Consider the following 11,903-nt stretch of genomic DNA (forward strand, 5'->3'; position numbering starts at 1 on the left):
CGGTGATGTCAGCGGACGGGGAAACTCGAATTATGTAACCCTTTCATGCCCTCCCCTTTAGAAAACAGCTACTATAAAAAGAAGAAAAAGAAAACACAGCTACTGAATTTGAGATGGTTTTTTTTGTACATTTAAAGATAACACGCCTGATGTTAGTTGAACAAACAGATTGACACTCTCTCATTGTAAACCAATAAAATTCATCGATTTGTTTAGGATGTGAGACCAATCATAAGACAAGTGTGTCTCTGTTTCCAAAGCGTATTGTGATCAAAAAGATAAATTATGGAAAACATTTGAAAATAAATCACAATGTGTGTGAGATGTTAAAGAACATGAAGACAGCTCTCTTACTAAATCAATGCATACAGTGCAGTATCTGCCAACCAAAAGTTACAAGGTACACGATGTACCCATGTACAAAGAAACAAATACTGCACGTATTCAGACACACATATATATGACAGCTAAATGAGTGCAATTTTAATGCACAATTCGTGTTATGCAATAAAAAGCATAAAATGAGCTGGAATCCACATTTCAAATCATTATTTGCACAGTGAGCAACAATGCATCCATTTTCATTCCTGTTTAAATGCATTTTACTGTAGTAATGCAAAGCCACGGAGATTTAATAAAAAGTGGTGTAGCATGAAATACAGTGAGTGTCCTATGTGTGTCCATTGTGTTTCTTGACCCTTCCTCAACTTCTGCGTAAACAAGTTGGAATTGTAGGGCGTGTGTCTTGGAAAGCGCTGCTTAGCCAATGAGCGTCGACATCCCTACCACGTGGTCAGGTTGTTTACTACAAGAGCAGAAGCCCGCTTGAAGGCGCTTGGGTGAAAACCCGGCACTGGATTACTCTGATACGGCTCACCTCTGTGAAGACGGAAACAATACGGATTAAACCAAAGTCAAACAGAAGATCACCTCATCTTTGTCATGTAAAGCGAACACTGTAGATGAGAATAGACTGCTTTAATAGTAGTGTTCTTACGGCCTTGGTGCTTTATCAAACAGACACGGTTACAGTAAATGCAAAGATCCAGGCCGGGATTTTGAATACCTAAACACAAGCCGTTCTAGTCTCTGAAAAAGGACATTTTCAAGTTACAGCCGGTCAGAGCGAGCCTAGTGAGAAGGGGGTGTGTTGAAATTTGGCAAAGGTACGTGTGTTCATTGAAAGTTTTTCTCTCTGTTTTAATGCTTTTGTTTCTTATTGTTGCGCTGTGTTTCTCAGACAAGACTACGTTGTTAAGGTTAGTACATAGCAGGTAAGGTTAGTATTTAGGTTCGTACATTATTTCAGTGAATTCACGTGAAAAGCTTTTGGATGATCATGTTTGATACTTATGGCTTGTTTGTGCGACTATGTGCTTCGTTTTAGCAGAAATATTATTTTAGTTGTTCTATACGGATTCAAAATCTACACAACTGTGAACTTTTGCATTTGATATGAAATGTAAAAAAAAAAAAATCCCAGCACAATGGAAAAAAAGTGAGTTGGTTTATTAATTCGGGTTTATAATCTGCAAAAACGAACTTTTTAGCATCTAAAGAGATTAACTGTCCAGCTGCTCCATTCTGATCAGTTTCGCAAAAACTGCGTTTAACGCTTTCAATGAATATGGATAATCTGCTCCTGCTGCGCGTGCTCGTCGCTTCTGCAACGAGGCTGCGAGTGCGAGCATATGGGGACTCACGCGTTGTCATTCATGTTCTGAATAAGCTGTTATTCCGGAATGAACGGCTCTTTTGAGTTGGATCTCTTCAATTAATTTTTAACTGGACGTTAATGAATCAGCTTTTATGTCATGTTCGATAAGAGTTGTTTTAATAGTCGAACAGCAGAAATAAATGAAACGTTCATAACTTGATTGCTGACAGTTAATACGAGACAGAGCTGGTTTTAATAAAATAATCAAATGTATTAAAACCTGTAAAAACTTGCTCACCCTGAGATTGTCTCAAAGCAGAGTTAGGTTCTAAGTTTAATCTAATTTGAGCTGAATCATGGCTGCAACAAAATGAACTCGGATACATTAAATCACAGTAATTGCACTTAATAATATAAAACCGTAATAAACAGCACTATGTGCCTATGGCTTCTTTGCAATGTTTTGGAAACATGTAATATCCCACGCCGGTGTGTCGGGGGAAAACGCGATGACGTAATTACGATATGACGTAATCGGACATCCGAATCGCTTTTTGAACCGGTTCTTTGCAAGAAAGTGGTCGAAGGAACCGGTTAAGTCGGACTTTCCATCAATAGTTCTGAATATACCGAACATCCATGTACCAAAACCATTACAAAATACTATATTCTCCAACTTATAATCACCTAGTTAGTTATAATCAAACTGCTATTTTTAACAGATTTTCGAAAGGAAACTTTTTTTTTTATTTTATTAATTTTGTTTTTCACAAATTTCTAATTTTAGAATAAATAAGTTATTATTAGACGCAAAAAACAAGCAGCAGCCATTTTTATCATTCACATCTGTCGTTGTAGCCTATATTGCACATTATATCTAACCGCTGCATATTGTGCAACATTGACATGTCAAGTAGAGTTCAAAACACTATATATCCTTCTGGGACGCAGGAATAGACTTTTGTCCACTGTAGTGGACATTATATTTTAGTGAATCTCTCTGACATCATACATGTCACATGTCACAACCTGGGTGTCCTGTAAAGAGCACATTCAGGGCTTTTCAGAGATACCAAATGTTTGGAGGTTTCACCATAAAAACTCCTTGGTCTTTAAAAATGTCTGACATTAATTTAGTGATCAAATGTAGGAAATATGATAATATATTGTAATTATAATTTAAATCGGACTACTTTTTACTTATTAATTATATTTCATTAACTAATATCTCAGGAAAATGTTATGGGGTTAAAAAAAAAAAAAAAAAAAAAAAACCTTTCTGTTACAGAACAGGGCATTGATTTCATACATGTCCACTGTAGAGGACACCAGGACTTAAATCATGTTTATCAGGCATTTTGGGAGACACAACAAGAGAATATGGAAATAAATTATACATCAATATTCCTATGAAATATTAGATATTATTAAAATGTTGCTAATTATTACTCCAATTATTACACTTATTTTTTCATTAAATGTTGCTCTAAGAACACATTAATGTGCAAATTAGATACAGTGTATAGATACATTGCATTGAATGGGAATATTAATTTATGGCCATTTTACCCACATATTGCATAAAGTAAAATGGTGTATCAACTCATTCCGTTATATCCTTCATAACATAGCTGAGAATCATCTTTATACAAATTTTGGTTAAAACCCCCAAATTTATTGGTGATTGAAAAAAAAAATCCCATTGTTTTTGCCTATACATATAATTTCATGTCATTTTATTTTTTAAACAACTTAGCATAACGTATGAATAAAAGATTATTTTTCAAAAATGTTATTTTACCATTTGTTTCTTATGCTCTAAACAATGTGATGACATGAAAAAAAAAACTAAATTCAAAAAACTTTTTTTTTCTGGGTCTCAGGAGGATATACTAAGTAATATAGTAATATTGTATGATATTAATGATTTCCACAGTATTTTCTGCTCCGTTGTTATATATTTCGCATCTAGCTAGACACTTATCCATTGGTTTACAGGAGATTTACATTTTTGATGAAGCTTATCTTCTCATTCACCTCTATTATTCTGTTTGTATTAGCTTTGTACATATTATAAATAATAAAATAAGAATAATTCAAGCAGCTCCCATGCTGCCAAATATGCAGTATTTGGCAACCAAGTGAGTTTTTTTGGTTCAATCATTTGCAATTACTCTGAATCACCTTTTACTGGAACGGAGGAAACTTAATACCGGACTGCAGCTGGTAATAATGGTTTTCTAGTAATTACCAATTCCTCTGTGCCCCAAACTCTTGGGTGAACATTCTGAGGTTACAAAGGCTAGCATGACCATAACCGTTTTAATGTCTTGCGTCAGTTAAAGTAGTTTTTGCATGGTTCATTATGTGCTGACAATGACTCATAGTCATTCTGCACAGTTGCACGTAAACTTTGAATTTTGCATCATTCGTCCTGTGATGTCTTAATAGTTTGACACTTAGTTGCCGGATGTTTCACGTAAGGATGGTGACTCATGCTGATTTCACTGATCAGATTCAAATATAATATCAGATTTTTGTACATATATACCAGTAACTTGTCTTTTTGTTTATTTCTTGAATTTGTAAATGGTTAATATATCGAGTTAAGCATTTATAACTTTACACATTTAGATAGTTAAATCATGTTTATGATCTTCTGTCATAAATAAATACTTTATTTTGCTTTGTTAAAACTAGTGATTGACCAAAAGTGGATAATGTTTGGACATGTCTTATTGTAACATTTTGTTATGCTCCACTTTTTGAAAATAAAGAATAAAAAAATAAATAAAAAAAAACTAGTGATTGACCGTTATGGGTTTTTCCATTTTCAATGATACTGATATCTAGAGAGCAGGGTGTCTAACTGAGATAATTTTTTTGGCCTATTCCTGATATATACACAATAAAATGAGGCCAAAACATCAGGCTCTCTTTCTGGCAATAAGATGTGCTGAGTGACCCGGACTACATTAATCATTTGTTTGTTTCCTCTTAACAGCTTTCTGTCCGTCGCTTGAATAGCGCTGCTGAATCTCCATCAGGAGTTCGTCAAAGCAGTTGAGAAGATTCAAGGTACGAGGAACTGAAAATGGTACCGAAAACCAGGCTTGGGAAGCGTTCCCCACTGGGCACCCTGGTGTGTGGCTCCTCGGCGGACGGCCTGACAGAAACGGGGCCCCATGGATGCCCGGAAAGTGGGCTTCACAGAAGCAAGCTTTACCCTGGACAGAAGGTAAGCATGAATGTCTTTGTTGTAGAGTAAATCAAAATATGATTGGTATTCTGAGTATTCTGAGTATTCTGCACTACACAATGTAAACACGGGAGCACGCAGCCACTTCATGGTGTTTTTCCTGATACGCTTCAGGTGTATGTGCACTGCGGAGGACAAGAATGTGGAGGTGTGGTCGAACAGCATAACCACGTGGACAATGAGGTGTCTATCTTCCTGCCCCAGCTTAACCAGCACGTTCATCGCAAGCTGGAAGATGTATGGACAAACTCCACGTCCAGTCTTAACTCCTCAGTCTCCTCGTCCATTGATGTGCCAAGAAGGTATGGCTTGTTATAGACGAATGTTGACTTTTTGAATGAGGAGCACTCCCTTATAACTCTACTTCAACACTGCAGGAGACCAGAGACAGTGGACATGGATGAGATTATGGCTGCAATGGTGCTTACAAGTTTGTCGTGCAGTCCAGTCATCCAACACGCAGCTCCGGGGAGCGTAGCTCCAGGTTAGTTTAACCTTGCACATTCATAAATGCTTTACCAAACCAATGGCACGGTGTACAAATCTGGTATAAACCAGCTGAGATTACTCAACGCTTGCTTAGATAGGCATTAGTCACCAAGAAAAAGTCCCTAACAACTGCACGTACAGTTTTGGCTAGTGGAACAAAATCTTACACTTGTACAGGATTGCATGTCATCATCATTTTTAATAACTTCTGAAGGATAAAATAAGGTCCTACTGCCTAAACTGAGACTTCTGGGGGAAAAAATAATATATAATTTTTAAATGTTTTTGACAAGTCTCTTATGCTCACCAAGGCTGCATTTATTTGATCAAAATTACAGTAAAAACAGTAATATTGTGAAATATGATTATAATTTAAAATAACTTATTTCTATTTTAACATATTTGAAAATGTAAATTATTCCTGTGATGTGCTGCTCATGTTGAAAACAGTTATGCTGCTTAATATTTTTGTGGTAACTGTTATATATTTTCTATGAATAGAAGGTTAAAAATAATTATTTTGCATATTTAATGCATCTTTGCTCATATTTAAAAATCCTACTGACCCCAAACTTTTGAACGGTAATAATGTTATATTATATTATGTACTGTATGACATTTTGTATTAATATTAATTATTTTTATAATATTTATATAATTTTTCCAATGTGTTCTAGCATTTAGAACAGGGTTCGTAGAGGTGCTGGAAATTCTTGAATTTTAATATAGTGTTTTATATCGACTTATCAAGGTTATATAGGATGCCAAGTCTTACAGACATTTTGGACAATGAAACTTGTTTTCTGTAGAATGCTTTAACAAATGCTATCATGTTTTTTTTTTATCGCACAATAACTTCTGATTTAATGTGATGAAGTACGTACATGTATGTAAACGTAATTTACCACAGTTGTTGTAAGGTGCTGGAAAAGCTTGAAAAGTGCTTGAATTTGACTTTGGGAAAAGGGATGTTATGATGAAGCACAACTCGGTTACCTATTATTCTGTTTGTATTAGCTTTGTGTGGAATGGAAAATGGTGGTGGCGAACTGTCTGATGGTGGATATTGGAGCTGCGACCATGGAAACGGAAGCCCCGCCCCATCCCCACCCATCGTAGAGATGGACAAGAGCGCCCCTCTCGTTGATGAAGGCCTGGACATGGAACTGGACCAAATGTTGTTTAATGAGCCAACGCCAAGGAAACGCAAGGTACATTGCAAACTGAATTTATATACTGTATAATACATGAGGTGTTAGTTTTATGGAGTGTGTAGATTAATTGTCCTGTTTGTGTTGTTTTTCACCCTGTAGAACTCAGTAAAAGTGGCATATCGGTGCTTGTGGCCAAAATGTGGAAAAATACTGACCTCAGTAGTAGGCATGAAACGTCACATCCGAAATTCTCATCTTGGGTAAGCATCACAATCGCCAAACGTCTCCCAGAAGTGTCTAGCCAATGAAAGCAGCAATCTGGGACGTTTAGATTGTAAACGCACTGTGTGCTATGTTTTCTGTAGACAAAGTGAAGAGCACTCACAAAGAGAAGAAGACTTCTACTACACTGAAGTATATCAGGACATGGAGCAGACAGCTCCCCCTGCTGGCCCCCGGCCCTCTTGCGCTTCCCCATGCAGTCCCAGCCGGCACAGGCCCCCTTCTCCCTCCACCCCGGAGATGCTCCATCCCAGCCCGCTCAGCCAGTCGGCCCCGAGCAGCTCCTGGCAGGTCCATACTGAGCACTCTTACCAGGTGAGATGCTTTACATTGTTGTGATGTAATTGAACACAGTGTTTCCCTTGAGGGCTTTTAGTGGCATCAAAGATCTGATTGGTGTCACATGTCGCTGTTTGCATGTTGTCCTAAATGAAGAAACGTGGACGATTGTTTAATCTGTTGATGTTGATTCTTTAGGCTCATCCACCCGTTCCGGTTGTGACTCCGTGTAAACCAGTTTCTGTTCCTGTGTCCTGTCACTGGACTCCACCTCTCACAGTTCACCAGAGCAAACAGGTGAGATAATTTTTTTTTTTTTTTTTTTTTTTTTTTTTTAAAGAGACCATATTATGATATTTTACAAAGTCTTGGTTTTGTTTTCGGAGTCTACTAGAATAGTTTTTCATGCTTGACTGTTCAAAAAATGCATTGCACTGTTGCAGCACCTCTCCTACCAGTCTGTCAGTAACACTCTAGAGTGCGTTTCCCATACAACGATGTAACTCGCTGATAAACTACCATAGTATGATGCATCGTTGGAGAAACTAACCAACTTGTCATGACTGTTTCCTGAGAAAAACCGTACTGACATGGTTGCACTTCTGTCATTTGAACCCCATTGGATCAACAATATAGGACTGTCGTTAATGACGTCACACGCAGGTGGAGGAGAAATAACTTATGCTAATTAATCTATTCGAGATCTCCGAGATGCTGCTGTAACGAACATGGAATAAAAATAGTGAAGCAGTCATTAGGTGTCATCTTATTTTGCTTTATATGATGTTTGATTCATCGAGGGTTCCCTCATACGTCATACTCTGGAGTTCCCTTGCGCATTTTATGCACATGTGCACTCTTTAAAAATGGTACTGATTGTTGGCCCTCTAAAATATATTATAAATATATTTAAATGGAATGAAAGAAATAAAATGTACCAAAAGTTCGGTTGCTTATTGTGCCCAAGAGCATGATCTATTTAATGTCATTTAACAAGAAACTATGCTTCTAACTACAGTTTGAGAGCTGTAGTTCCAACCACGTAAGATTGCGATGCTGTTTGCGAATGTTCGTTGGAACTATGGTTTCGAGAATCGGCAAATCGTTGAACGATGTTGGTAACCACGGAAATTGCGACCATAGTTGGCTAATGATGGTTTCAGGAAATGCTCCCCTGTTTAGTTCCAAACTCTATGAAGCCCCTCCTTCCGAAAAGCACAATGTGCTCTGATTGGTCAGCTGGACCAGTGTGTTGTGATTGGTCAACCGCTTCGACCGTGTATTGGAAATGTCACGCCCCTTGCCTGTTTTTGCGTATGCCTTGAATGGGAGTTATTTAAATAAGGAATATTGGCCCTGTTTACACCTGGTATCATTTGCATTTTCTTCGATCAAATCACAAGTATACGAGGGAGACACATTCCCGTTTACACCTGGTGATTTAATCTGTCTCTTTTGTCCTGTTTTCGACTACCTCTGGAAGTGGATGAAAGTGGACAAGCTCAAAACGTTTAAGACCCCGTTTACACCTGTATTTAGCATCATCCACTTGTGATCCGATCAACCAAAACACATCTTAATACCAGGTTTAAACAGGGCCATTTTGACGTGTTAGTTCCCAGTAGAGAACTCAAGACAACAATCTAGGCATTTCAGGGGGTTCAGAAAGCGCTTACTGAACTCCCTCTGGAGTGACTTTGTGCTTTGTAACATTGCAGACCTTTTTCAGGCTCAAACAGCAAAACTACACACTCTTTAACTGATTCCATTATCATCTACAAGGTCAAAGAAAGCACAGATGTCTTTAAAAGGCCTTTTCGCTGTGAATATTTATAGGTAATGGATTGTTTATGCATGAATGTTTTCTCTGAGGCTTTCAGAATATACAAAACACCACATGGTCTCAAATACATTGTGTTTTCGCACTGGAAATGGGAGTGACATGCCCATGTTGTTTGTGTCCCCTTTGTTCCGCCCACAAGAGATGCTGATGGTATTGCAGTGCCATCTAGTGGAGTTCAGGCCAATGTGTTCTCTTTGTCTAAATGCATGCTTGTCACTAGGTTGAAAAATCATGTAAATATAATGTGATCTGCGTATTTTGATCTTGCTGGTTTATAACAGTCAAAGGTTTATTTCTTTGAAATGAATAATTTCTTATTGCATATTTTTTTCACAGTTTTACTGCACTGATGCATTGTTTGTTGTACCGCTGACGCTGAGTAGTGCAGTAATATAACCTGCAGTGCGTCATTCTGTGACTAATAGTGGTGTCTCTCTCTCTCTCCCTCTCTCTCTCCCTCCCTCCCTCACCTCCTCCCCAGGCCTCACCATTCCGCCGTCGTTCAGTTAGTGTTGGTGAACAGTGGCTCCAGAATAACAACGCCACCTTCAGGCCACATCCTGCCAGTGTTTCACCTCCAAGAAACCATTGCTCTTCCAGGTGAGATTGGATTGTTTTCAATAATTATAGTCTCTTTTAGTCAATCTTCATTTATAAAGTTAGTTTGATCAAAAAAATGTTGACATTGAAATCAGACACTGTTTAGCCCTATTGGCCAATGAGTGCAAATTAAAATGCTGAAAAAAAGGCTTGATTTCATACTTTTCTCTGTACCTATAATTACGGTTGGGTGTGCATGGGAAAATAATAGTAACCAACAACATCTTAGTATTTTAATATAAAATCCTGTTAAATTAAAACTACCCACTCTTTTATTTTTCAGCCAAATATTTAATAAACACACTATCGTTCAAAAGTTTGGTGTTGGTAAGACTTTTTAAAAATGTTTTTGAAATTCTCTTGTGATCAACAAAGCTGCAAAAACAGTGATAATCAGAAGTATTATTTTTCTGATTGAATATATTTTAAAATGTAATTTATTGCCGTGATGCAAAGCTGAATGTTCAGCATCATTACTCCAGTCTTCAGTGTCACATGATCCTTCAGAAATCATTCTAATATGCTGATTTGGTGCTTAACATTGCTTTTTATTATAAATGTTGAATGTTCTTTTTTTTAAAACCGTGATACTCATAATTCTTTGACTAGAAAGTTTGAAAGAACATTTATTTGAAATAGAAATCTTTTGTAACAATGTAAACGTCTTAACTGTCACTTTTATCAATTTAATGCATCATTGCTGAAAAAAACCTTGTATTAATTTCTTTAAAAAAAAAAAAAAAGAATCTTACTGACCCCAATCTTAAACCGTAGTATAAATGACATAGTAAACTGTGTTGTGAATAACATTTCATTAGTTCTGTTGCATTCAGATTAGATGTCAAATTGAACTCTGAATTTATTTTCTACTAACAGGAGGATTCGGGGCGAAGCCAAGAAATGCCGGAAGGTGTACGGCATTGAACACCGAGACCAGTGGTGCACCGCCTGCCGCTGGAAAAAGGCCTGTCAGCGATTCCTCGACTGAATCCTTCTTTAAATTGGAAACAGAACACTAACCTTACAGAGACTCACAAGAGGGGAACTGATCTGGAACTATGGTTGGAAGAAACCAAAAGAGCACCTTTAGACTTAACCTTTTCTACTTTTTATCACGAATACGTGTTTTGCGTTTTATTAAATGTGCTAAGGAGCCATGTTGGTGCTGGAAAAATGATAAAACAAAAAAGGACAGCCTCTGCCCCACAACTCCTGCAGTCTTCCTGCATCATATCAAGAACTGATGAAGTGTTGCCTTCCTTTTACATGCAGTAAGCAGCCATATACTTAATGTATATGCATGTTGTTTAATGTGGTTTAAACATTGTTGTCATCAGACACGGATGGAAAGTTAATTTATCATTCCAACTTAATTGCTGAAATGAGACAGGAGAGAGGTCTTTACTGCAGTCCGATGCTTTCAGGTGCAAAATTGGCAGCTTACGGTCAGATTAAGGTCAGATTTGTAGATTAACAAAAAGCAGAGTTTCAATGTTTCAATATCATATAACGTTTATGTTCATGTATGCCATGTTTACCTGCTGATAAGCAGTTTCTTTCTTCGATTTCCAGTGTAAAATGTTGTAAGACAAACTTTTGAAAAGGAAATAGGAAGAAAACAGGATTTTGTATTACGATTTTGATATCTGCAATGTGTTAAATCGTGTGTCGTCATTATCGGTGTATGTCACAGGTTGTACTTCTGTGAAATGAGACGATTCACTTTTCTGTCATGTCATTATAAGGAAGTATTTGTGTAAACTTGCATGATCTGATCCAATTTATTCAGTTACTTTTGTGCTTCTCGCCCCAGTCCACTCACTTGCTGTTCGTTTGTTTGGTCTGTGTTCTTGCCAAAGAAAATCTATAATGTGAAATATATCTGTTGACCATTTATGAGAACATTGTAACCAACTGTTTGATTGGTTCATATTCTTAATACTGGGTCCAAAAATTGTCTTATTTCGAATAACACTTCAATGTGTCATCCTTTTTGTTTTTATATGTAGCTCAACTCTATTTTTTGCAAAGCTTGATGCTTTGACATCATTAAAACTGAATGTACCTTATCCTGAAGATCTCCGGAAGTCTTTATGCATTTCCAACAGCCAGTGTCATAGCTGTGTAAGAACATCCTAGTCTGAGAGACATTCAGTGAACCTCGAGAACAATATTTTTGTACATTTTGTAAAGTACATCCAAAGTATTTCCTTTTATGAACTGTCTTTGAGATCTGTATAGTAGATAAAAGTAGAATTTCTTTTCATGAATCTTATGTTGCTTCATGCCTTTTTTAAATAAACTTTTGTGCAAACAAGTATGACCAACAGCAAGTGTTGC

General features: G+C 37.1%; 1 protein-coding gene across 2 annotated transcripts; it reads left to right on the top strand.

Moving 5' to 3' along the window:
• The first annotated feature begins 837 nt into the window (after nucleotides 1-837).
• znf395a (zinc finger protein 395a) lies at nucleotides 838-11,886 on the top strand. 2 transcript variants are annotated; one of them, XM_084097825.1, is made up of 10 exons: nucleotides 838-1,166; nucleotides 4,662-4,895; nucleotides 5,031-5,218; nucleotides 5,294-5,400; nucleotides 6,423-6,616; nucleotides 6,719-6,819; nucleotides 6,925-7,156; nucleotides 7,319-7,417; nucleotides 9,445-9,563; nucleotides 10,440-11,886. In XM_084097825.1, the coding sequence occupies exons 2-10, from the start codon at nucleotides 4,752-4,754 to the stop codon at nucleotides 10,549-10,551; spliced, it is 1,296 nt and encodes a 431-aa protein (XP_083953951.1). In that variant the 5' UTR covers nucleotides 838-1,166; nucleotides 4,662-4,751; the 3' UTR covers nucleotides 10,552-11,886. The 2 variants fall into 2 exon arrangements, with proteins under 2 accessions (XP_083953951.1, XP_083953952.1); XM_084097826.1 differs by having other exon boundaries at nucleotides 1,123-1,259.
• The last annotated feature ends 17 nt before the right edge of the window (nucleotides 11,887-11,903 follow it).

Source organism: Abramis brama (assembly GCF_963993115.1).
Source record: "Abramis brama genome assembly, chromosome: 21".
NCBI classification, from domain to species: Eukaryota; Metazoa; Chordata; class Actinopteri; order Cypriniformes; family Leuciscidae; genus Abramis; species Abramis brama.